This window comes from Ovis canadensis, chromosome 1, assembly GCF_042477335.2.
Source record: "Ovis canadensis isolate MfBH-ARS-UI-01 breed Bighorn chromosome 1, ARS-UI_OviCan_v2, whole genome shotgun sequence".
NCBI classification, from domain to species: domain Eukaryota; kingdom Metazoa; phylum Chordata; class Mammalia; order Artiodactyla; family Bovidae; genus Ovis; species Ovis canadensis.
Window position 1 is genome coordinate 25954144 of NC_091245.1, and position 23689 is coordinate 25977832.

The window sequence follows — 23689 nt, forward strand, 5'->3', positions numbered from 1 at the left end:
AGCACAGAGAAGCCTTGTGTGCTGCAGTTCATGGGGTCTCGAAGAGTAAGACACAACTCAGTGACTGAACAACAACAAGGTACATTATATTTTTTTCAGTCACAGCAGTGACATGATTCTAATTCTACTCGTGATACATAACTTTTCATAGGTTCCAATTTATTTTTAATGAATTGGTTATGTCTACATCCCTTACTAAGTTCTATGAAGATAAATGTTATGCCTGTTTTCTTCTCCATCTTATACCTAGGATCGAATACAATACCTAGATCACAGTAGAAAACGCATACTGAGTGAATAAACAACGTGTAAACAAATGCAAGAACAGCAATTGCTATTAAGAAACAGCTAGAGCAGAGAAAGACCAAAAGTGGAGAACATAATGGGACTATCTCAATGAGGGTTGATATTTCCACAACAGAGTAGTTAAGGGGTAAAGGATCTAATCTGATTAGGAAAACAAAAAACAAACAGAAATTTCAAAGTTTCTACATGCCCAAGATATCTGGAGAAATTTAGGCTGATATCAGCAGTCTACATCAATCAGGGTGTGAGTTATTGTCATCACCAAAGTAGGAAATAAAGGCCAGGAAATCTGCTCTATTTCTCCTTGGTTACCACATATACTTGAATTAACCTAAAATTTTAAGTTTCCTTGATCCTCTCCAAACTAGAATTTCTTTTCCAAGCATATAAAGGAATTTCCAAACCAAATCTGTTTGTGTTCAGCTTGAAAAGTGAAAGTGTGAGTTGCTCAGTCGTGTCTGACTCTTTGTGATCCCATGGACTATACAGTCCCTGTAATTCTCCAGGCCAGAATACTAGAGTGTGGGTAGCCTTTCCCTTCTCCAAGGGATCTTCCCAACCCCAGGGATCGAACCCAGGTCTCCTGTATTGCAGGCAGATTCTTTACCAGATGAGCCACAAGGGAAGCCCAAGAATACTGGAGTGGGTAGCCTATCCCTTCTCCAGCAGATCTTCCCAAACCAGGAATCAAACCAGGGTCTCCTGCATTGCAGGTGGATTCTTAACCAACTGAGCTATCATCAATTTAATATCCTATAATAGCATAATTGCCTAAAATGAGAGAGAAGGTCAGAAGATGTATGCAAAACAAAGGATAAGCTCAAAAGTACAACAATCCTAAAATACCAAGATACACTAAGATGTTTGTTTTTATTGAAGTATAGTTGATTTACAATGTTGTGTTACTTCCTGGTATACAGCAAAGTGACTCAATTTATACATATACAAATACTCCTTTTCATACTCTTCTCCATTATGGTTTACTGCAGGATATTGAGTATAGTTCTCTGTGCTATACGGTAGGATGTTACTGTTTATCTATTTTATATATAGTTATTTGTATCCTCTAATCCTAAACTCTTAAATTATCCCTCCCCTACCTCCTTTCCCCTCTGGTAACCATGTTTGTTTTCTATGTCTGCAAGTATGTTTCTGCTTTATGAATAAGTTCATTTGTGTCATATTTTAGATTCCAAATATAAGCAAACTATCACTTGATAACTGTCTCTAACTTATTTCACTTAGTATGGTCATCTCTAGGTCCATCCATATTGATGCCAATGGCAACGTTTCATTCTTTTTATGACCGAGTAGTATTTCATTGGGTATACCACATCTTCTTTATCCATCCAAGATACATTATGTTTACAAGAGATTGTTTGGCTGATAGAAGAGGTAATAATTAAAAACGCCTTACATTAAGGGCATATTCCTATTGCTTTTTCTTCTCCAGACTTTAGCCCACTAAGATGGTAAACAAGTTGGCCTTTGGAAAGCCAGGAGAATGGTCTGAGCAAATCAGAAATTCAAGCCGCATATGAATTGGAGCTATAGGAAAGGAAATTCTCAAAAAAAAAAAAAAACCCACAAACTAAAAGAAAAGGAAAATGGATAGGAGAAGAAACCATTAAAGTTTAAGTATCAGATCAGGGTATCTGATCTGATAAGTATCATCCCATTATCTGATAAATGTACTCAACAAATATTTAACTAACACCTACTATTGCCAAGCACCAAGGCACAATAAAGATAGGAAATTATGGCCATCTTCAAGGAATTCACAATCTAACATAAAGATAACGTGTTACGAAACCATAAAACAACTGCTATACATCAATATATAATGGACAGAAAGAGAGCACAGGGCAAGAACCAATCACCATCTCACTGTGAGACTCTGAAACACCTGAAAAGGAGGTTCCAAAAGATACATCCTAAAATGAACCATGGATCTAAAGTGTGAAACTATCTGGAAGTGATGCCTCACAAAGAATGTGCTATTTCCAGTTTTATTGAAATATAATTGTTATATAACATTATAGTGGTTCCAAAGTACCCACCCACCCATAATGATTTGCTATATGTACTACAAAATCATTACCACCATAAGTTTAGTTGGCAATCACCTTCTTAAAATTTTTTCCATGCCATGAGAACTTTTTTAAGATCTACTGTCTTAGCAAATTTAAAATACCTAATACAGTGTCACTAACTATAGTCACAATATTATCCATTATATCCCCATAAAGCACGCATTTTAATTTCAACATAATTCTGTGCTCAATTATGGCTGAATGAACTGAAGATGGTTAGCCTGAAGAAATGGGGGGAAATAGAACTGTCTTTTAATATCTGGAAAACTATCAAGAGAGAAAAGATATCACTTTGTGTATTCTTTCTCTGAAAACAGAATGAGATCAAAGTAGAACGAGGTCAGGTGAAGTGAAGTGAAGTCACTCAGTCACATCTGACTCTTTGCGACCCCATGGACTGTAGCCTACCAGGCTCCTCAGTCCATGGGATTTTCTAGGCAAGAGTACTGGAGTGGGTTACCATTTCCTTCTCCAGGGGATCTTCCGGACCCAGGGATTGAACCTGGGTCTCCCACATTGTAGGCAGACGCTTTACTGTCTGAGCTACCAGGGAAGCCCTGGCAGAATGAGGTCAAAGTGGTCACTTAAAATAAAAAAAATTAATACATTTAGCTGATATCTCTGTTTTGCATGTGGTTGACAAAGTGTTTTTATTTAAAAATTTTTAGTCAGAACTGCTGAACAATGGAATTACTTCCTTAAAATTAATAAGCATCCCATTGCTAAAAGAATTTAGGCACACACTAGATAAACCTAAAACAAAAATGTGGAAAAGGCTACTTACTTAGTGATCAGCTAGACAAGCTTTTACAGATCTTCCAAAACCATTAGTCACTATGAACCAGTAAGTCACTTACTCTCTTATGTCAGTTCTCACATCTATAATGTGCGGATCCAGGTTCTGGCTATCTCAAGGTAACATGAAAATAAGTAAGCCAATGAGTATAAAAGGGCAGGGGCAGCAGTGAGGCAGGATCAGGAGAGGGAACTATAGCATGAATCTGTCACTGGTAGAAAAGGAGAGAACTTTTCAGCTAACTGAAGACCACAACCCCACCTTTATGCTCAGGATTGCATATTCCTCCAGACACACCATTATTATTCCTGCTTCTGTGCTTTTCCTTGACTAGAATAAACTCCTATGTCCACATGACATATTTTAACTCATAGCCTGGTTATTTCATTTCCTGAAATATTTCATAGCCTGGTTCCTCTGTAATCTTTCCTAATCACCCTCATAATTCTATTTATTCCCTTCCCATATTTCCAAGTCATCAAATAAAACTGAATTGCTTCTTTTTCAACAATCTCATAGCACTCTGTATTTTCATAACTGACACTGTTTTATTGGAAAGATCATGAATTCTAGATTTGTTTAAGACTAAATCTGTGGTTCAGGAATTCTCTGAGCCTCAGTTTATTCCTCTTCAAAACAGTTTTAATAACATCTGCCCTACAGTATTGTTGGAAGGGTTGTACAGCAATTAAGTATAGTCAATACAGTAGCTGGTGTACAGTAGGTAATGTATGTTTGTGTGCATGTGTGTAAATGAATGAATGAGTAGATAAATGTCCTTTTTTCTTTGTCTTCTTCCTCATAAATGTCCTTTTTTCTTTGTCTTCTTCCTCTCTCTATCCAAATAGATGATGGAGTTTTCTGGGATAAGGGATTCCTTATTTATACAAAGCCCAAGACCTTAGCATAATATTAAGCATAAAGTAATCAGCAAACACCTATAATAAAATGACCCATTCTAATTGCACAGAAGTCTTTTGAAATTTACTTCCTAATTTTCAGCAGTAATTGCTAAACATGAGACCCTGGGAAAGTACAACATTATTTACTATTGCTATTACCTCATTTTATTGCACTCTGCAGGTTATTTCCTTTCTTACAAATTGAAGGTCTGTGGCAATCAGGAAATCTACTGGTGCCATTTTTCCAAACTTTTGCTCACTTCATTCCTATGTCATATTTTGATATGACTCATGAAACTTCAGACTTCTTCATTACTCTTTTATTTGTTATGGTGATCTGTGATCAAATGACCTCTGATGTTACTAGAGAAATTGTTTGGGGGCACTATGAACAACACCCATATAAGACTAGGAACTTGATAAATACTGTGTGTACTCTGACTGATCCACCATCAGGCCATTCCCCTTTCTCTCTGTTCCTTGGGTCTCCCTAATCCCTGAGTCACAATAATATGGAAATTAGGACAATTATTAACTTTACAATGGCCTCCAACTGTTCAAGTGAAAGAAAGGGTCATATATCTCTCACTTTAGAATCAAATGCTGGAAATGATTAAACACAGTGAAGAAAGCATGTAGAAAGCCAAGACAGCCCAAAAGCTAGGTAGGCCTTTTTGAACAAACATTATCAAAGTTGTGAAAAGGAAAAGTTCTTAATGAAAATTAAAAGTGCTATTTCAGTCAATACACAAATGAAAGAAAGTGAAACAGCCATATTTGTGACACAGAGGAAGATTCAGAGGTCTGCACCAATCAAACCACAACAATCCCTTAAGCCAAAGCCTAATTCAGAGAAAGGTCCGAACTCTCTTCAATTCTAAGAAGGTTGAGAGAGGTAAGTACAAAAGAAAAGTAGGAGGCTAGCAGAGGTTCCTTCAAGAAGTTTAAGGAAAGAAGCCATCTCCATAACAACAAAATGCAAGGTAAAGCTGCAAGCGCTGAGGTAGAAGCTAAGGCAAGTCAGTCAGAACATTAGTTAAGATAATGAAGAAGGATACACTAAACAACAGATTCTCATAGACAAAACAGCCTTATATTGGAAGAAGATTCCACCCAGGGCTTTCACAGCTAGAGAGAAGTCAGTGTTGCTGTTGTTCAGTCACTGAGTCATTTCCAACTCTTTGGGACCCCAGGGATTCCAGCACACAAGCTCCCCAGTGCTTCACTATCTCCTGGAGTTTGCTCAAATTCATGTCCACTGAATCAGTAATGCCATCCAACCATCTCAATCTCGGTCATCCCCTGCTCCTCCTGCCTTCAATCTTTCTCAGAATCAGGTGCTTTTCCTATGAGTTAGCTCTTCCCATCAGGTATCAAAAGTATTGGAGCTTCAGGTTCACCATCAGTCCTTGCAATGAATATTAAGGGTTGATTTCCTTTAGGATTAACAGGTTTGATCTCCTTGTAGTTCAAGGGATTCTCAAGAGGCTTCTCAGTCAGTTCAGTAACTCAGTCCTGTCAGATGTTTTGTGACACCATTGCAGCACTCCAGGCTTGCATGTCCACACCAACTCCGGGAGCTTGCTCAAACTCATGTCCATCAAGTCAGTGATGCCATCCAACCAACTCATCCTCTGTTGTCCCCTTCTCCACCTGGCTTCAATCTTTCCCAGCATCATGGTTTTTTCCAGTGAGTCAGTTCTTTCCATCAGGTGGCAAAAGTACTGGAGTTTCAGCATCAGCATCAGTCCTTCCAATGAATATTCAGGACTGATCTCCTTTAGGATGGACTGGTTCAATCTCCTTGCAGTCCAGGGGACTCTCAAGAGTCTTTTCCACCACCACCACACTTCCAAAGCATCAACTCTTCAGCACTCAGCTTTCTTTACAGTCCAACTCTCATATCCATACATGACTATAGGAAAAAACATAGCTTTGACTAGACTCACCTTTGTCAGCAAAGTGATGTCTGCTTTTTAATATGCTGTCTAGATTGGTCATAACTTTTCTTCCAAGGACCAGGTGTCTTTTAACTTCATGGCTGAAGTTACCATCTGCAGTGATTTTGGAGCCAAAGAAAATAAAGTCTGTCACTGTTTCCATTGTTTCCCCATCTATCTGCCATGAAGTGATAGGACCAAACACCATGATCTTAAGTTTTCTGAACGCTGAGTTTCAAGCCAACTTTTTCACCCTCCTCTTTTACTTTCATCAAGAGGCTCTATAGTTCTTCTTCACTTTCTACCATAAGAGTGGTATCATCTGTGTATCTGAGGTTATTGACATTTCTCTTTTGAGATATTGATACTTCTATGCAAAGTATCACACAAAATGCCAGGCAATCTTGGATTTCAGCTTGTGCTTCATCCAGCCCGGCATTTCGCATGATACTCTGCATATAAGTTAAATAAGCAGGGTGACAATATATAGCCTTGATGTACTCCTTTCCCAATTTGGAACCAGTCTGTTGTTCCATGGCTGGTTCTAATGGTTGCTTCTTGACCTGTGTACAGATTTCTCAGGATGCAGGTCAGGTGGTCTGGTATTCTCATCTCTTGAAGAATTTTCCAGTTTGTTGTGATTCACACAGTCTAAGGCTTAGTGTAGTTAATAAAGCAGAAGTAGATGTTTTTCTGGAACTCTCTTGCTTTTTCAATGATCCAACAGATTTTGGCAATTCGATCTCTGGTTCCTCTGCCTTTTCTAAATCCAATTGGAATATCTGGAAGTTCTCGATGCACACACTGTTGAAGCCTGGCTTGGAGAATTTTGAGTGTTACTTTGCTAACGAGTGAGATAAGTGTAATTTGTGCAGTAGTCTGGCATTATTTGGCATTGCCTTTCCTTGGAATTGGAAAGAAAACTGACCTTTTCCAGTCCTGTGGCCACTGCTAAGTTTTCCAAATTTGCTGACATATTGAGTGCAGTACTTTCACAGCATCATCTTTTAGAATTTGTAATAGTTCAACTGGAATTCCATCACCTCCACTAGCTGTATTCGTAGTGATGCTTCCTAAGGCCTACTTGACTTCACATTCCAGAATGATTGATCATGCCACTGTGGTTATCTGGGTCATTAAGATCTTTTTTCGTATAGTTCTTCTATGTATTCTTGCCGCCTCTTCTTAATATTCTCTGCTTCTGTTAGGTCCATACCATTTCTGTCCTTGATTGTACTGATCTTAGAATGAAATGCTCCCTAGGTATCTCTAATATTTCTTGAAGAGATCTTTAGTCTTTCCCATTGTATTGTTTTTCTCTATTTCTTTGCATTGATCACTGAGGAAAGCTTTCTTATCTCTCCGTGCTAAGAGTCTTCTCTAGTACCACAATTTGAAAGCATCACTGTTTTGGCACTCAGCCTTCTTCATGGTCCAACTCTTACAGCCTTACATGACTACTGGAAAAACCATAGCTTTGACTAGACAGACCTTTGTCAGCAAAGTGATACCTCTGATTTTTAATATGCTGCCTGGGTTTGTCATAGCTTTTCTTCCAAGGAGCAAGCGTTTTTTAATTTCATGGGTGCAGTCACTATCCAAAGTGATTTTGGAGATGTCAATGCCTCACTACACAGCTACAAAGGACAGGCTGACTCTCTTCTTGAGGGCTAATGCCACCAATAGTCATTTTATCATTCTGAAAATCCTAGTACCATTAAGAATCACAGTAAATCTGTGATAGAGCACTCTGTTTGTGCTCTATAAATGGAACAACAAAACCTGGATGGAAACAGATCTGATAACATTATTTACTGAATATTTTAAGCCCACTGTTGAGTTCCTACTGTTCAGAAAAAAAAGATTCCTTTCAAATTATTTCTTTCTACTGACAATGCACCTGGTCTTAAAAGAGCTCTGATGGAGATGTATAAAGAGATTCATGTTGTTTTCATGCCTGCCAACACAACATTTATTCTGCAGTCTATGGATGAAAGAAAGAGCCACTCGAAATTTTAAGTCTTACTTTTTGAGACATACATTTCATATGGCTATAGCTGCCATAGATGATAATTCCTCTGATGGATCTGAGCAAAGTAAATTCAAAGCCTTCTGGAAAAGATTCACCATTCTAGGTGCCATAAAGGATAGTCACAATTCATGGGAAGAGGTCAAAATATGAACATTAACAGGAGTTTGAAAGAAGTCGATTTCAGCCATCATGGATGACTTTGTGGAGTTCAAGACTTCAGCGGAGGAAGTAACTGCCAATGTGGTGCAAATAGGAAGAGAACCAGAATCAGAAGTAGAGCCTGAAGATGTGACTGAATTGTTGCCATCTCATGGTAAAACTTGAACAAAGGAAGAGCTGCTTCTAATGCATGAGCAAAGAGAGTATAGTTTTTTGAGATAAAATCTACTACTAGTGAAGATGCAGTGAAGATGCTGAAATGACAGCAAAGGACTTAGAATATTACATACCCTTAGTTGATAAAGCACTGGCAGGGATTGAGAAGATTCATTCCAGTTTTGAAAGAAGTTCACTGTGGGTAAGTGCTATCAAACAGCATCACACACTACAGAGAAAACATTTGTGAAAAGAAGATGTGGAAATTGATGTGGAAAACTTCACTGTTGTCTTATTTTAAGAAACTGTCACAGGCAAGCCAATCTTCAGCAACTGACACCCTAATCAATCAGCATTCATCAGCACTGAGACAAGATCCTCAACCAGCAAAAAGGCCAAAGGCACAAATGATGATTTATATACATCTCTATTTTTAAAATGTTTACTAAAGCACAGTATCTAAAAATGTGGGGCTAAATTTTTAAAAACTGCTAATGCATAAATAAAAATAAATTATGCACAGTAAGACCAGTATGGGATGATGCTTATTTAGACTTCAAATTGACCTTATATGATGTATATAACTCAAATCATTATGCTTCACACCTTAAACAGTGCTCTATGTCAATTATAACTCAATAAAACTTGAAAAATGATTTTATAAATAATTAGGAGTACATAATTGTTAACATGGTGACAACAGACATGAGTTTGCTGATGGACCAAAGAAAAATATTACTAATAGACAACATTTGCTGTCTTTCCTCTTCAAAAGTATAAGCTATGATCAGTTCTCTTGCTTCATGCTGATTCATACATATGAGGCAAAAAAGGTTGCTACTATTTCTTTCTATATGTACTGATAACAACAACAAAATTACAGAATTTACCTGTATTTAAGAGTCAAGACCAGAAAACAAGTTCATATATTCAAGACAAAAACTGGTTTGAAATATTCCAAACTATTTTTTTTTTTTTTGGTTCAAATGCACTTGGTAAATGTTTTAACTCCATACTCAAACACTTTTACACCAAAATGGCATCCAACATAATAAAAGGATTAAAAGCTCTTTTTAAAGAAAGAAAATTAAAAAGAAATAAATAAGGCAAATGGTTCAACTCACAACAAACCTATTTTTCTGCTACACTCCAAAAACGGAACTAAGGCTATGCTGAACAGGCCCAGCAAAAGCAGGTTTGCAGACAGACTTTATTGAACAAACTGTATTGAACAAATACCTGTATGTCCATTGCTAGATCTTAGACATAAAAATATACAATAACTCCTATCTTCAAGGTGACACTACTTCACACTAGATAGTATTACTGCTTTAAAATAATTCTTTAAGTTTATTCAAGAAAATTCCAAACAATTTTGTAATAAAATGAAACTACAGTAATAAAAAGGACCCAAAAATATTAACAGACCAATACAATTACCACTAGGTGTCACTCTGATATAAAGTTCTTGGCTGTCTTTAGGCTTACTTTTATATTTTGTAAACTCTTCCTGGTAATAACACGGGAATGACATTATCTTATTTAGCATCTCTCTGTACTTTAGTATTTATTTACATATACATATACATATACATATACATATACATATATATATATATATATATATATATATATATATATATATACATAGAGAGAGAGAGAGAGAGAGAGATACAGGAAAAGTAATATTTGTCCAACTCTTTAGTAACAGTAAGATGGTCAACAGCTAAAAACTAACAATTACATTGTAAAGTCACATAAAATTTCATGTGTCTCTTTTTTAAATTTCCTGCAGTAGATGGATTAATGTGCATACACATTTATACACATGCTCATTTACTGAGACATACATTTTCTCAACTGATACCACTCTATGCTAAATATTGCATTTAGAGGAAGGATTCAGAGAAAAAAATAGAACTTGGTCTCTGTGTTTGAGAAGTTAACATTCACAAGGGAAAACCAAAACACAAAAAAAGAGTAAGATGTTTTAATATCAATTTTGAAGGTATACACAAAATTTTATGATATCATAGGAGATGAATCAAAGTAACTATGTCCACGGTGGTTAGGAAGGGCTTCATAAAGGGAGATATTTACTCATCATATTGATAGATGAGTGTACGCTTACCAGAAAACTAAAACAAGAAAGAACAAAGTCAAACAGAATATAGAAAGTAAGGTACCAACCAAGGATATGAGGAGATTTAGAAAGATTATAAAAGATCACCATAGGAAAACTATGTAATACACAGACTACAGGAAGGAAGAAACTGAAAGAACAGAAATAGAGGGAGGAATTGTTACAGTAACTAATGAAAGAAACTAATTCTTGAACTGCAACATAAGGGATCAAAATAAAGGAGGAATTCAAGTGATACCATGAAACTAAGAGAACTTAATCAAAAGAGTGAAAGAAAAAAAAAAACTTCCAACAATTCCAAATATCCCTGAGTGTGCCTTCCACAGTGATGCATATCAACAAACCAATAATGAACAAAGAAATTATGCATGATGTGACTATTTAACTGGTATATAGTTCATAATAAGAGAATAACTATAATCCAGAACAAATAAAAAATTGGAACAGTGTGGACAAGTAGTAGAAAGATACATATCATACAATAATAGTATCTGGCTTACAATTTATTTGGAATCAAGTTTCATTTATAAAATGTATGTAGCTACTTAAATTGTATTTGTTTTCAAAATGAATGATAACACAAATGCTTCTACTCTATAATACTACATTAGAAGTCCATTTTTACAGTTAATTAAAAGACTAAGAGTTTATAAACGTGACCCCTAGAAACTCTATCATATATTTCTATAACAAAGCTTTAAAATAGTTCACATTCTCCAAACTAGGATAGAATTAAAGTATAATTTTAACATATATAATCGAGAAGTCAACATTTTCATCACCATCTTTGAAATGAGCAGGGACACAAAACTGACTCCAACTGAGTGACCCAATAAAAAGTGGTTCAAGTGATTAAAATATCCATGAACTTTCATCATATCCCAAATACTTCAACAACAAAAAAGTGAAGTCGCTCAGGCATGTCTGACTCTTTGCAACCCTATGGACTATAATCCACCAGGCTCCTCCTCCATCCATGAGATCTTCAAGGCAAGAATACTGGAGTGGACTGCCATTTTCTTCTCCAGGGGATCTTCCTGACCCAGGGATTGAACTCAGGTCTCCCACAACAAAAAGAATCAGGTCAATTTGAAAGAAACACTATTAACTACTCAGTCACATGCTATACAACAGCAGTTAAAATTTATTTAATACAGAACTGTATTCTAGATTCTTAAAATAGATAAAAATTTGATAGAATTTTATGATTTAAAAGAGAAAGTAAGATATGACACTGAGTTACTTCTCTAATTACAGTGAATACATTCATCATTATGCTAAGAAAGTAAAGGCCGGCTAATACCCTCCTAATATACCAAGGATAACTTAGCAATATTACTGAAAATACATATGAGCAATAAGCACGGTCAATTCTAACTAATTACAATACTACTGTAAAGATAAATAAAATTATTTTTTAATATCAGTAGATGAGTTTTGTGATTTTAAAAATGCAAGCTCATTTTAAATATCAGCAAAGAGTTAATATAAAAATTAAAAAACTATAAAAAAGAATCAAACATAAATCCTGGAGCTGAAAAATATAATAAGTGAATTGAACATTTCACTAAAGAGGCCCAACAATAGACTTGATTAACAAGAATAATCTATGTGCTAAGACATGTCACTTGAAATTATCCAGAGAAATAAAATGAAGGATAAAAAAGACTGAAGAAAGGCCAAAAGCCTTACGGTCATCCATTAACGGACAAATATACACATAATGGGAGCTACAGAGGGAAGGAGAAAGCATATTTGAAGAAATAATGGTTGAACACTTCCCAAATATGGGAAAGAAAAGACATTCAGATTCATAAAGCACAAAAGATAACAAGAAGGATGACTCCTAAGAAATCTACATCAAAACACATTAAAATCAAACTGTCAAATTAAAGGATGTGAATGCGTGCATGTGTGCTCAGTCATGTACAACTCTGCAACCCCATGGACTGTAGCCTGCCAGGCTTCTCTGTCCCTGGAATTTTCCAGGCAAAAATATTGCAATGTATTGCCATTTCCTACTCCAGGGGATCTTCCTAATTCAGGGATCAAACCCACATGTTCTGAGTTTCCAGCATTGGCAAGTGGATTCTTTACCACTGAGTCACCTGGCAATTAAAGGATAAAGAGAAATGTGAAACAGCAAGAGAAAAGCTTGTCACATAGAGGGAACCTTCACAAGACTATCAGCTAATATTTCTCAGTAGAAACCTTTCCAGTCAAAAGAGAATAGAATAATATATTCAAAGTGCAAAACCACCAAACAAGAATACTATGGCCAGCAAAATTATCCTTCAAATATTCAGGCAGAATAAAGACTTCACCAGATAAACAAAAGCTGAGAGAGTTCATCAACAGTAGGCCAACCTAATAAGAAAAGCTAAAGAGAGTACTCTAAGTTGCAACAAGAAGACACTATATAGAAACAAACCACAAAATATTTTAACAGTGGTACTTAGAACACTTAATCTGAGAGAGGAGTTAAAAGACAAAACTGCAAAAAATAAGTATAACTAAAAATATGTTAACGTATACATAATATAAAAAGATGCAATTTATGAATTAGTAACAAAAACAGGCAGGACAGGTGGTCTGGTACTTCATCTCTAAGAATTTTCCAAAGTTTGTTGTGATCCACACAGTCAAAGGCTATGGCATGGTCAATAAAACAGAAATAGATGCTTTTCTGGAACTCTCTTGCTTTTTTGATGATCCAACGGATGTTGGCTCTTGAGAAATCTGTATGCAGGTCAGGAAGCAACAGTTGGAACTGGACATGGAACAGACTAGTTACAAATCGGGAAAGGAATATGTCAAGACTATGTATTGTCATCCTGCTTATTTAACTTCTATGCAGAGCACATCATGAGAAATGCTGGGCTGGATGAAGCAAAACTGGACAAGATTGTTGGGAGAAATACCAATAACCTCTGATGTGCAAATGACACCACCATTATGGCAGAAAGAGAAGAACTAAAGAGCCTCTTGATGAAAGTAAAGAGAAGAGTGGAAAAGATGGCTTAAAGCTCAACATTCAGAAAACTAAGATCATGGCATCTGGTCCCATCACTTCATGGGAAATAGATGGGGAAACATTGGAAACAGTGGCTGACTTTATTTTTCTGGGCTCCAAAATCACTGCAGATGGTGACTGCAGCCATGAAATTAAAAGACACTTGCTCCTTGGAAGGAAAGTTATGACCAACCTAGACAGCATATTAAAAAGCAAAGACATTACTTTGCCAACAAAGGTCCATCTAGTCAAAGCTATGGTTTTACCACTAGTCATGTATAGATGTGAGGGTTGGACTATAAAGAAAGCTAAGTGTGAAAGAATTGATGCTTTGGAAGTATGGTGTTGGAGAAGACTCTTGAGAATCCCTTGGACTGCAAGGAGATCCAACCAGTCCATCCTAAAGGAAATCAGTTCTGAATATTCACTGGAAGGACTGATGCTAAAGATGATACTCCAATACTTTGGCCACCTGATATGAAGAACTGACTCATTTTAAAGACTCTGATGCTGGGAAAGATTGAAGGCAGGAGGAGAAGGGGACGACAGGATGAGATGGTTGGATGGTATCACCAACTCAATGGACATGAGTTTGAGTTAACTCCAGGAGTTGGTGATGGAAAGGGTGGCCTGGCATGCTGCAGTCCATGAGGTCGCAAAGAGTTGAACATGACTGAGTAACTGAACTGAATTGAACTGACCAAAAAGAGGAGAGAATAAAACAGCAGAGGTTTTGTATATGACTGAAGTTAGGTTAAAATAGATTGTAGTAACTGTAAGATGTCTTATATAAACCCAATGGAAAGTACAAAGAAAATACCTAAAGGAGATATACAAAAGAAAATGAAAAGAATCAAAGAATGACACTACCAAAAAAAAAAAAAAAAGGAAGACAGTAAAACAGGAAAATAGAGATAAAAAAGCCACAAGACAGAAAGAAATAATTAACAAATGGCAACAGTAACTCCTTTCCTATCAGTTATCACTTTAAATGTAAATGGATAAAACTCTTCAATCAAAAGACATAGACAGGCTAAATGGATTAAAAACACAAACTCCAACTATATGCTGTCTATTGTGTCCACAACTATATGCTCAGTTGTGTCCAAATCTTTGCAACCCCAGGTACTATAGCCCATCAAGCTCCTCTGTCCCTGGGATTTTCCAGGTAACAGTACTGAAGTGAGTTGCCAAAGGTATCTTCCTGACACAGGAATCAAACCCACGTCTCAGGCATCTCCTGCACTGACAGGTGGATCCTTTACCACTGAGCCACCTGGGAAGCTCATATACTGTCTATAGGAGACTCTAGCTTCATGAACACATACAGGCTGAAACTGAAAGAATGAGAAAAGACATTCTGTGTAAATGGTCCAAAAACAGACAACTAAATGAAGGCAATCCCTTGCTCTCCCTATCCCTCTCTCCCACTCCCCCAAACACCACACACACACACATACACACACACACACACACGAATACTATTCAGCCATAAAAAAGTATGAAATGCTATCATCTGCAGAAACATGGATAGATCCAGAGAAAGGCAATGGCACCCCACTCCAGTACTCTTGCCTGGAAAATCCCATGGATGGAGGAGCCTGGTGGGCTGCAGTCCATAGGGTCTCAAAGAGTCGGACATGACTGAGCGACTTCTCTTTCACTTTTCACTTTCATGCACTAGAGAAGGAAATGGCAATCCACTCCAGTGTTCTTGCCTGGAGAATCCCAGGGATGGGGGAGCCTCGTGGGCTGCCATCTATGGGGTCGCACAGAGTCGGACAAGACTGAAGTGATTTAGCAGCAGCAGCAGCAGAAACATGGATAGATCCAGAGAATATTATACTTGGTGAAATTAGACAGAGAAAGACAAACTTATATGTGGAATCTAAAAATCTAATACAAATGAATGTATATACAAAACAGAAAGAGACCCAAAGACATAGAAAGAAACTTATGGCTAAAAATGGGGAGAGGGAGCCAGGGAAGAAAAATTAGGAGTATGGGATTAACACACTACTTGCCTGGAGAATCCCAGGGACGAGGGAGCCTGGTGGGCTGCCCTCTATGGGGTCGCACAGAGTCAGACACGACTGAAGTGACTTAGCAGCAACAGCATGCATGAAATAAGTAAACTGCACAGCACTGGGAATTACACCAAATACATTGTAAAAATCTATAGGGGAACATAATCTACAAAAGCACTGAAAAACTATACTGCATACCTGAAATTAACACAATGCTGTAAATCAATTATCCTTCAATCTAAGAAAAGAAAAGAAAAAAATGTTGCGAGAAAATATTATATAATGATAAAAGAAGCTATTCACCAGGAGGACATGTCAATTATGAGCATATATGTACTCAACATCAAAGAACCCAATTTACAAAGCAAACAAGGAAAGAATCAAGGGGAGAAGTATACAACAACACAAAAATAGCAGAGGATTTCAATAATTGATAAAACTTCCACAGAGAAAATCAATAAGGACTTGAACAAAAATTGTAGACAAAATGGAACTAATAGACATGTACAAAACAGAACACCCAACAGCACCAGAATACACATCCTCTTAAGCACACAAAGAACATGCTCAGGACAGATAATAAATTTAAGAAGAAAAGCATAAAGGAAAGTGCTGCTGACTTTTAGTTTCATTATACTGTGGTTGGAAAACATTCGTGGTATGATTTCAGTCTTCTTAAATCTGTTAACTTGTTTGTAACCTAATATGGCAGGATTCCCAGGCAGCTAAGAGGTAAAGAGTCCACCTGCAAATGCAGGAGATGCAGGTTTGATCCCTGGGTCGGGAAGATCCTCCGGAAAAGGAAATGGTAACCCACTCTAGTATTCTTGTCTGGGAAATCTCATGGATGGAGGAGCCTGGAGGGCTACAGACCATGGGGTCACAAAAGGTAGATATGACTTAGTGACTAAACAACCACCACCACCTAATATGTCCTCTACCCCAGAAAATTCACAAATATGTAGATATTAAACAATTTAATGCTTGAACAACCAATAGGCCAAAGAAGAAATAAAGAGAAGTAGAAAATATCATCAGACAAATGAAAACATAACATTACCAAAACTTATGGAAAGCCATACTAAGAGGAAAGTTTCTAGCAATAGATTCCTACATTTTAAAAAGTAGAAAGATCTCAAATAAAAACAATACTAAAATTCATATGGAACCACAAAGGACCCTAAATAGCCAAAACAATCTTGAGAAAGAAGAATGAAACTTGAGGCTTCACACTTACTGACTTCAAGAAATTTTACAAAGTAATCAAAACAGCCCAGGACTGGCATAAAGAGGAGAACAAAATAAAGTCCAGAACAAAACCCACACATAAGTCAAATGATCTTTGACAAGGGTACCAAGTCTACATTATAAATAGTCTCTTTAACAAATAGTGTGGGCAAAATTGGATAGCTGCATGCAAAAGAATGAAATTAGACCTTTATCTTATACCATACCCAAAAATTACCTCAAAATGGGTTAAAAATCTGAAACTGCAAAACTCCTAGAAGAAAAGATAAAGGAAAAACTCCATAATATTTATCTTGGCAATGATTATTGGATATATGACACCAGAAGCATAGACAACAAATATAAAAATAGACTGGTGGGACTAGATTCAACTAAAAAGCTTCTCTACAGCTTAAGACATAATAGAGTAAAAGGAACCTACAGAATGGCAGAAAATATTTGCAAACTACATATCTGTTATGGGGTTAATATTCAAAACAAATAAATTCACAACTAAATAGCAATAAAGTTAAATAATCCAATTTAAAACTTGGCACAGGACTTGAACAAACATTTCTCCAAAGACGTACAAATGATCAACAGCTATATAAAAAATGCTCAATCATCATGAACTGTAAATCAAAACTACAATGAGATGTCACTCAAACATGTTAAGATGGTCATTATAAAAACAAAAACAAAATATCAGAAAATGACAAGCACTGGTAATGTGGAAAAACTGGAAGGAATACTTGTGTACTATTGCTGGAAATGTAAAATGTTCAGCCACTATGCAAAAAAATACAGAAGCTGCTCAAACATTAAAAACAGAAGTAACATATGATCCAGCAAGGCCATTTCTGGGTATTAATCCAGAAGAACACACCTGCAAGTCTATTGACAGAGGAACGGATAAAGAAGATGTGGTACCTATATACAATGGAATATTTGTTGTTGTTTAGTCCCTAAGTCGGGTCTCATTTTTTGCGACCCCATGGGCTATAGGCCACCATGATTCTCTGTCCACAGTATTTCCTAGGCAAGAATACTGGAATGGGTTGCCATTTCCTTCTCCAGGGGATCTTCCTGACCCAGAGATTGAACCCATGTCTCCTGCACAGGCAGGCAGATTTTTTTACAGCTGAGCTACTAGGGAAGCGCTAACAGAATATTACTCAGCCATATAAAAGCACGAAATAATGCCATTTGCAGCAACATTGATGGACCTAGAGATTATCATACTAAGTGAAGTGAGGCAAATACCATATGATATCATTTATATGTGGAATCTACTTTAAAAAAAAAAAAGAATGTATTTACCAAACAGAAATGAACTCACAGATACTGAAAACAAACTTACAGTTAGCAAAGGGATGGGGAGGGGTGGCAATAAACTAGAACCCTGGAATGAATACATATACACTACTATATATAAGGTATTAATGGATAACCAACAAGGATCTACTGTATAGCACAGGGAACTCTACTCAATATTCTATGATAGCCTATCTGAGAAAAGAACCTTAAAAAAAAATATATATATATATATACATATAACTGAATCACTTTTGCTGTACACCTAAAACTAATGCAACATTGTAAATCAACTATACTCCAATAAAATGAAATACAGAAAATAAAAACAAAACAAAACAAAAAAACAGAGAAAAAACCAACACACACACACAAAGAATTGAAAGTAGAGCCTAAAGAGATATTTGCAATCCCATGTTCACAGCAGCATTATTTACAATAGCCAAGAAGTAGAAACAACCTAAATGTCGATAAACAGATGAACAGATAAAGAAAATATGGTACACACACACAATGGAATATTCAATTCAGATCAGTCACTCAGTCGTGTCCGACTCTTTGTGACCCCTTGAATTGCAGCACGCCAGGCCTCCCTGTCTATCACCAACTCCAGGAGTTCACTCAGACTCAAGTCCATCGAGTCAGTGATGCCATCCTCTCCTGCTCTGTTGTCCCCTTCTCCTCCTGCCCCCAATCCCTCCCAGCATCAGAGTCTTTTCCAACGAGTCAACTCTTCACATGAGGTGGCCAAAGTACTGGAGTTTCAGCTTTAGCATCATTCCTTCCAAAGAACACCCAGGACTGATCTCCTTTAGAATGGATTGGTCGGATCTCCCTGCAGTCCAAGGGACTCTCAAGAGTTCTCCAACACCACAGTTCAAAAGCATCAATTCTTCGGCACTCAGCTTTCTTCACAGTCCAACTCTCACATCCATACATGAAGACTAGAAAAACCATAGTCTTGACTAGACGAAACTTAGTTGGCAAAGTAATGTCTCTGCTTTTGAATATGTTATCTAGGTTGGTCATAACTTTCCTTCCAAGGAGTAAACGTCTTTTAACTTCATGGCTGCAGTCACCATCTGCAGTGATTTTGGAACCCAAAACAATAAAGTCTGACACTGTTTCCACTGTTTGCCCATCTATTTCCCATGAAGTGATGAGATCAGATGCCATGATCTTAGTTTTCTGAATGTTGAGCTTTAAGCCAACTTTTTCACTCTCCTCTTTCACTTTCATCAAGAGGCTTTTTAGTTCCTCTTCACTTTCTGCCATAAGGGTGGTGTCATCTGCACATCTGAGGTTATTGATATTTCTCCCAGCAATCTTGATTCTAGCTTGTGCTTCTTCCAGTCCAGCGTTTCTCATGATGTACTCTGCATAGAAGGTAAATAAGCATGGTGACAATATACAGCCTTGACGTACTCCTTTTCCTACTGGGAACCAGTCTGTTGTTCCATGTCCAGTTCTAACTGTTGCTTCCTGACCTGTATATAGGTTTCTCAAGAGGCAGGTCAGGTGGTCTGGTATTCCCATCTCTTTCAGAATTTTCCACAGTTGATTGTGATCCACATAGTCAAAGGATTTGGCATAGTCAAGAAAGCAGAAAGAGATGTTTTTCTGGAACTCTCTTGCTTGTCTGATGATCCAGCGGGTGTTGGCAATTTGACCTCTGGTTCCTCTGCCTTTTCTAAAACCAGCTTGAACATCTGGAATATTACTCAGCTTTAAAAAAGGAAATCCTATAATATGTTACAACATGGATAAACCTTGAGGATATCATACTAAGTGAAGTAATCCAGAAACACAAATGCTGCATGATTCCACTTATATAACGTATTTAAATTAGTCAAACTCATAGAAGCAGAAAACAGAATGACAACAGCCAGGGAGTTGCATTTCAGTGGATCCAGAGTTTCACTTCTACAAGTGAACTCACTTCAGTACTCTTGCCTGGAAACTCCCATGGATGGAGGAGCCTGGTAGGCTGCAGTCCATGGGGTCGCTAAGAGTCGGACACAACTGAGCGACTTTCCTTTCACTTCCTACTTTCATGCATTGGAGAAGGAAATGGCAACCCACTCCAGTGTTCTTGCCTGGAGAATCCCAGGGACAGAGGAGCCTGATGGGCTGCCATCTATGGGGTCGCACAGAGTTGGACACAACTGAAGCAACTTAGCAGCAGCAGCTGTACAACAATGTAGCTACTGTTAATAAAACTATACTGTACATATTTCATTTACATGTAGAGGAATTTAGGCAAAGAAAAGAACAAGCCCAAATGCCCTATGGGCTATAACCTATTCAGTGAACCAAAAGAAGTCCATTACAAGTTGGGCATGGTGAGTAAGAAGGAGAGTGATAACAGATGAAAACTAGAAATGCAGCAGTGTCTGGTCAAGCAGGGACTTACAGGCCATGTTAAAAGAATTGAATTTTATCCTCCAAACAGTGGAAAGATTCTTAATGGATTTAAGTAAAGGAATAACTATCTGATCAGTTTTAACAGCCTTGCTTTTCTCTTAATGTACTTCAATTAATAAAATTAAATAAGAATCACCCCAAAAATGAAGAAAAGCAAAATTTCAGAAATATCTAAAATTTAGATTTAAGGCAAACTTCTATTAAAATAAAAATACAATTTCTGGTTCTACAACAAACATGGATCAAATAATCTGAATCAAATATGACTTCAACATAGTTTCTCTACAGAATTTTGGTAAAGTTTGTCTTAAAATGGCAGGCATACACTTTGAGTCTCTTTTTTTTTAGGGTACATTATATTTTTATTCAGTTGGAAGTCATATGGTATTTGTACAAACTTTGTATCTTTTTAAAAAAATTTTTTTTCTTTTAAAATGGTTGATTTTAGACATCTCTTTTATTTTTTCCCCCTTTGTTTTATTTATTTCTTTATTTATTTACTTTACAATATTGTATTGGTTTTGCCATACTTCAGCATGAATCCGCCACGGGTGAATCTCCTTTGAAAGAATAACGCTAAAGCATTTATTTAGCCATCAGGGAGAAAAAGTGATCGCTCATTAATCAGTATTAAAAATGAGAGCACTTCAGTTAAAAAGTCTGTTATCAATGTACTTAATAATTTTGTTATTTTTTTTTAAGCTCTGAGATGTTTGGTTTGTATCTGCCCTGAAACAGCTTCATATACCATTCTGTGTATGTAGAACAAAAAAACTTTCTTCTCAAACTTACCTCAATATCAAGACAGTATTTAAAATTAGAACACAATAATATATATGGAACAACATCAATCAGGTTTTTTTACCCCCTCTTGGTATAGCAGTCAACTCAAAAGAAAAGAATATGAGCTGAATGTTTACCTAATAAATTTTTTATTTGTGACGGCTATATGGCAGGAAAAACCTTACCAACAGTACAGCTGTCTTCAAGTACCACATCAACATTTCTGTCTCTGTACTCAACCCTGAAGTCCAGCATCCGCGGTTGCCTTTCTACAATTTGCCTAGATGGCATTACAGGTCGAAATGCTGAAGAGGAAGAGGGAGCAGGAGCTGGAGCTGGGTGACTTGCTGGATCAAATGCAGGTCCTGATATAGTCTCACCTCCATAGTCACTGAAATATTGACAAAAAAGGATTATCATCAACCGAATCACTACAAATTACCACTAAAGATCTACTCTGTACTTGGCTTGTGTTGTTCTTCACGTCATATTTATCTACCTGTGCATCAAGGACTAACTTAAGTTCTAATTCTTTCACAAAATCTCTCCCACTGAGTGAAAGCCACCTTACTTTCCCTCTCATAGTAGTATCACACATATCATTCAATTATTTTTTTGTCTTGTGCTCTTACTACATTGGTAAAACATCATTTAAACTCTTCTGAATTACAGTATTTTCTTAACCCACTCTGATTTACTTACCCAGTCATTAACTGACTACACTTTCCACAAAAACTATTCTGAAAACTTTACCATTCCTAAACCAAATAAACAAATAACCTTAACCATTCCTTCCAGGAACAATCTTTCCTTCCCATCCCATTCCAAAATTTCACCTTTCTTCTAGCTAAATTATCCTTCATATCTCAGATTAAATATTTTTCAACGTTTTACTACCTCAGACTAGTTCTAACTTCTCACCACTACCAATAATTATGAAGCTCACATTTGTGTTTTTATTGGTTGTATCATCTGCCGAGTTCAATACTTTATCACAGGAGATATACATTTAACACACTAATGAGAGGAGAAATAATTCTAAAGAATTTGGATTTCTTTCTGACTTAATGTATATTACACACACACACACACACACACACACACACACACACACACACACACAGAGAGTCACTGTTTTCCCCCTCAGTAGGAACAGTAGTGAGGGAGCATAAGAAATGCTCCTGTTGGGAAAGAGACACAGATGTGTATAATGGACTTTTGGACTCAGAGGGAGAGGGAGAGGGTGGGATGATTTGGGAGAATGACATTCTAACATGTATACTATCATGTGAATTGAATCGCCAGTCTATGTCTGACGCAGGATGCAGCATGCTTGGGGCTGGTGCATGGGGATGACCCAGAAAGATGTTCTGGGGAGGGAGGTGGGAGGGGGGTTCATGTTTGGGAATGCATGTAAGAATTAAAGATTTTAAAAATTTAAAAAATAAAAAACTAAAAATTAAAAAAAAAAAAAAAAGAAATGCTCCTGTTAAATATCATTATTGTATAACTTTTCTCCAACATAAGAACTATAGGCTCAGTTCTAAAATACCTTTCCTCTCACCCTGAAGTTAAAGTAAATTAATGGGTGGGGGCTCGAATAGGAACAACGACAAGACTGACCAAAAACAAGCTAGGTTAAGCATTGTTTATACAATTAAGGAGAAAATATTTACATTTACTTCATATTTTAAAGAACAGAATTAGGATAAGACTAAGAATAGAGTAGAAGAGAACAGAATAGAATGGAAATTATCAGTATGTTTAATAGTTAGAACTAAGTATTGTTTCAAAAAACTTTTGATTCTGGGACATATTTGTAATATGTGTTTTGGATTCCAAATATTTCTCACTGTAGGTCACTGTCAAAAAGTCTTAACATGACTAGCTTCTTAGACCTTAACTGAGTCCAGGCACTCAAGTAATCGCTGATTCAAAGACAAAAACCTATCCATTCTCCCAGTTGTTACAGTCAAGGAAAGTAATGTGGGAAGGAAGATATGAGAACAGGGAAAATGTCCAAAGCAGGAAGAATGTCACTGCTGGAATCCAAAGTGAGTTTCTAAGTATCTAAGAACAGAATCTGTGCAACACTTCACGCATCTAAATGTTGTCACAATGTCTCAGAATCTAAGAAAAACAGTAGCTTAGTCACTGACTTATTGTTTCTTAACTCCAAATTCGCCATTGTATAGTCTTCTGTAATTTAGGAGCTAAGATTTCTGCAAAATTATATTTTTTCTTTAAGGTTTCCTGATAGACTTTGTCAAGTAGAGGATACTAGATAGAACTTAGTAATTAGGAGGAGGGCAAGAAAGATTTCCTTCTTCCTGTTTACATGCATTTCCACTAGCATCACCCTGCAGCTTATTTT

General features: G+C 36.7%; 1 protein-coding gene across 2 annotated transcripts in view; it reads right to left on the reverse strand.

Annotated features, from left to right (window-relative positions):
• The window catches only part of FAF1 (Fas associated factor 1), a 487841-nt gene that overhangs the window by 323257 nt on the left and 140895 nt on the right, over positions 1–23689 (reverse strand). For both annotated transcript variants that reach the window (XM_069590953.1, XM_069590963.1), the window contains one exon: positions 21501–21706. In XM_069590953.1, the coding sequence (XP_069447054.1) occupies positions 21501–21706 (206 nt within the window). The remainder of the gene's footprint in view (positions 1–21500; positions 21707–23689) is intronic.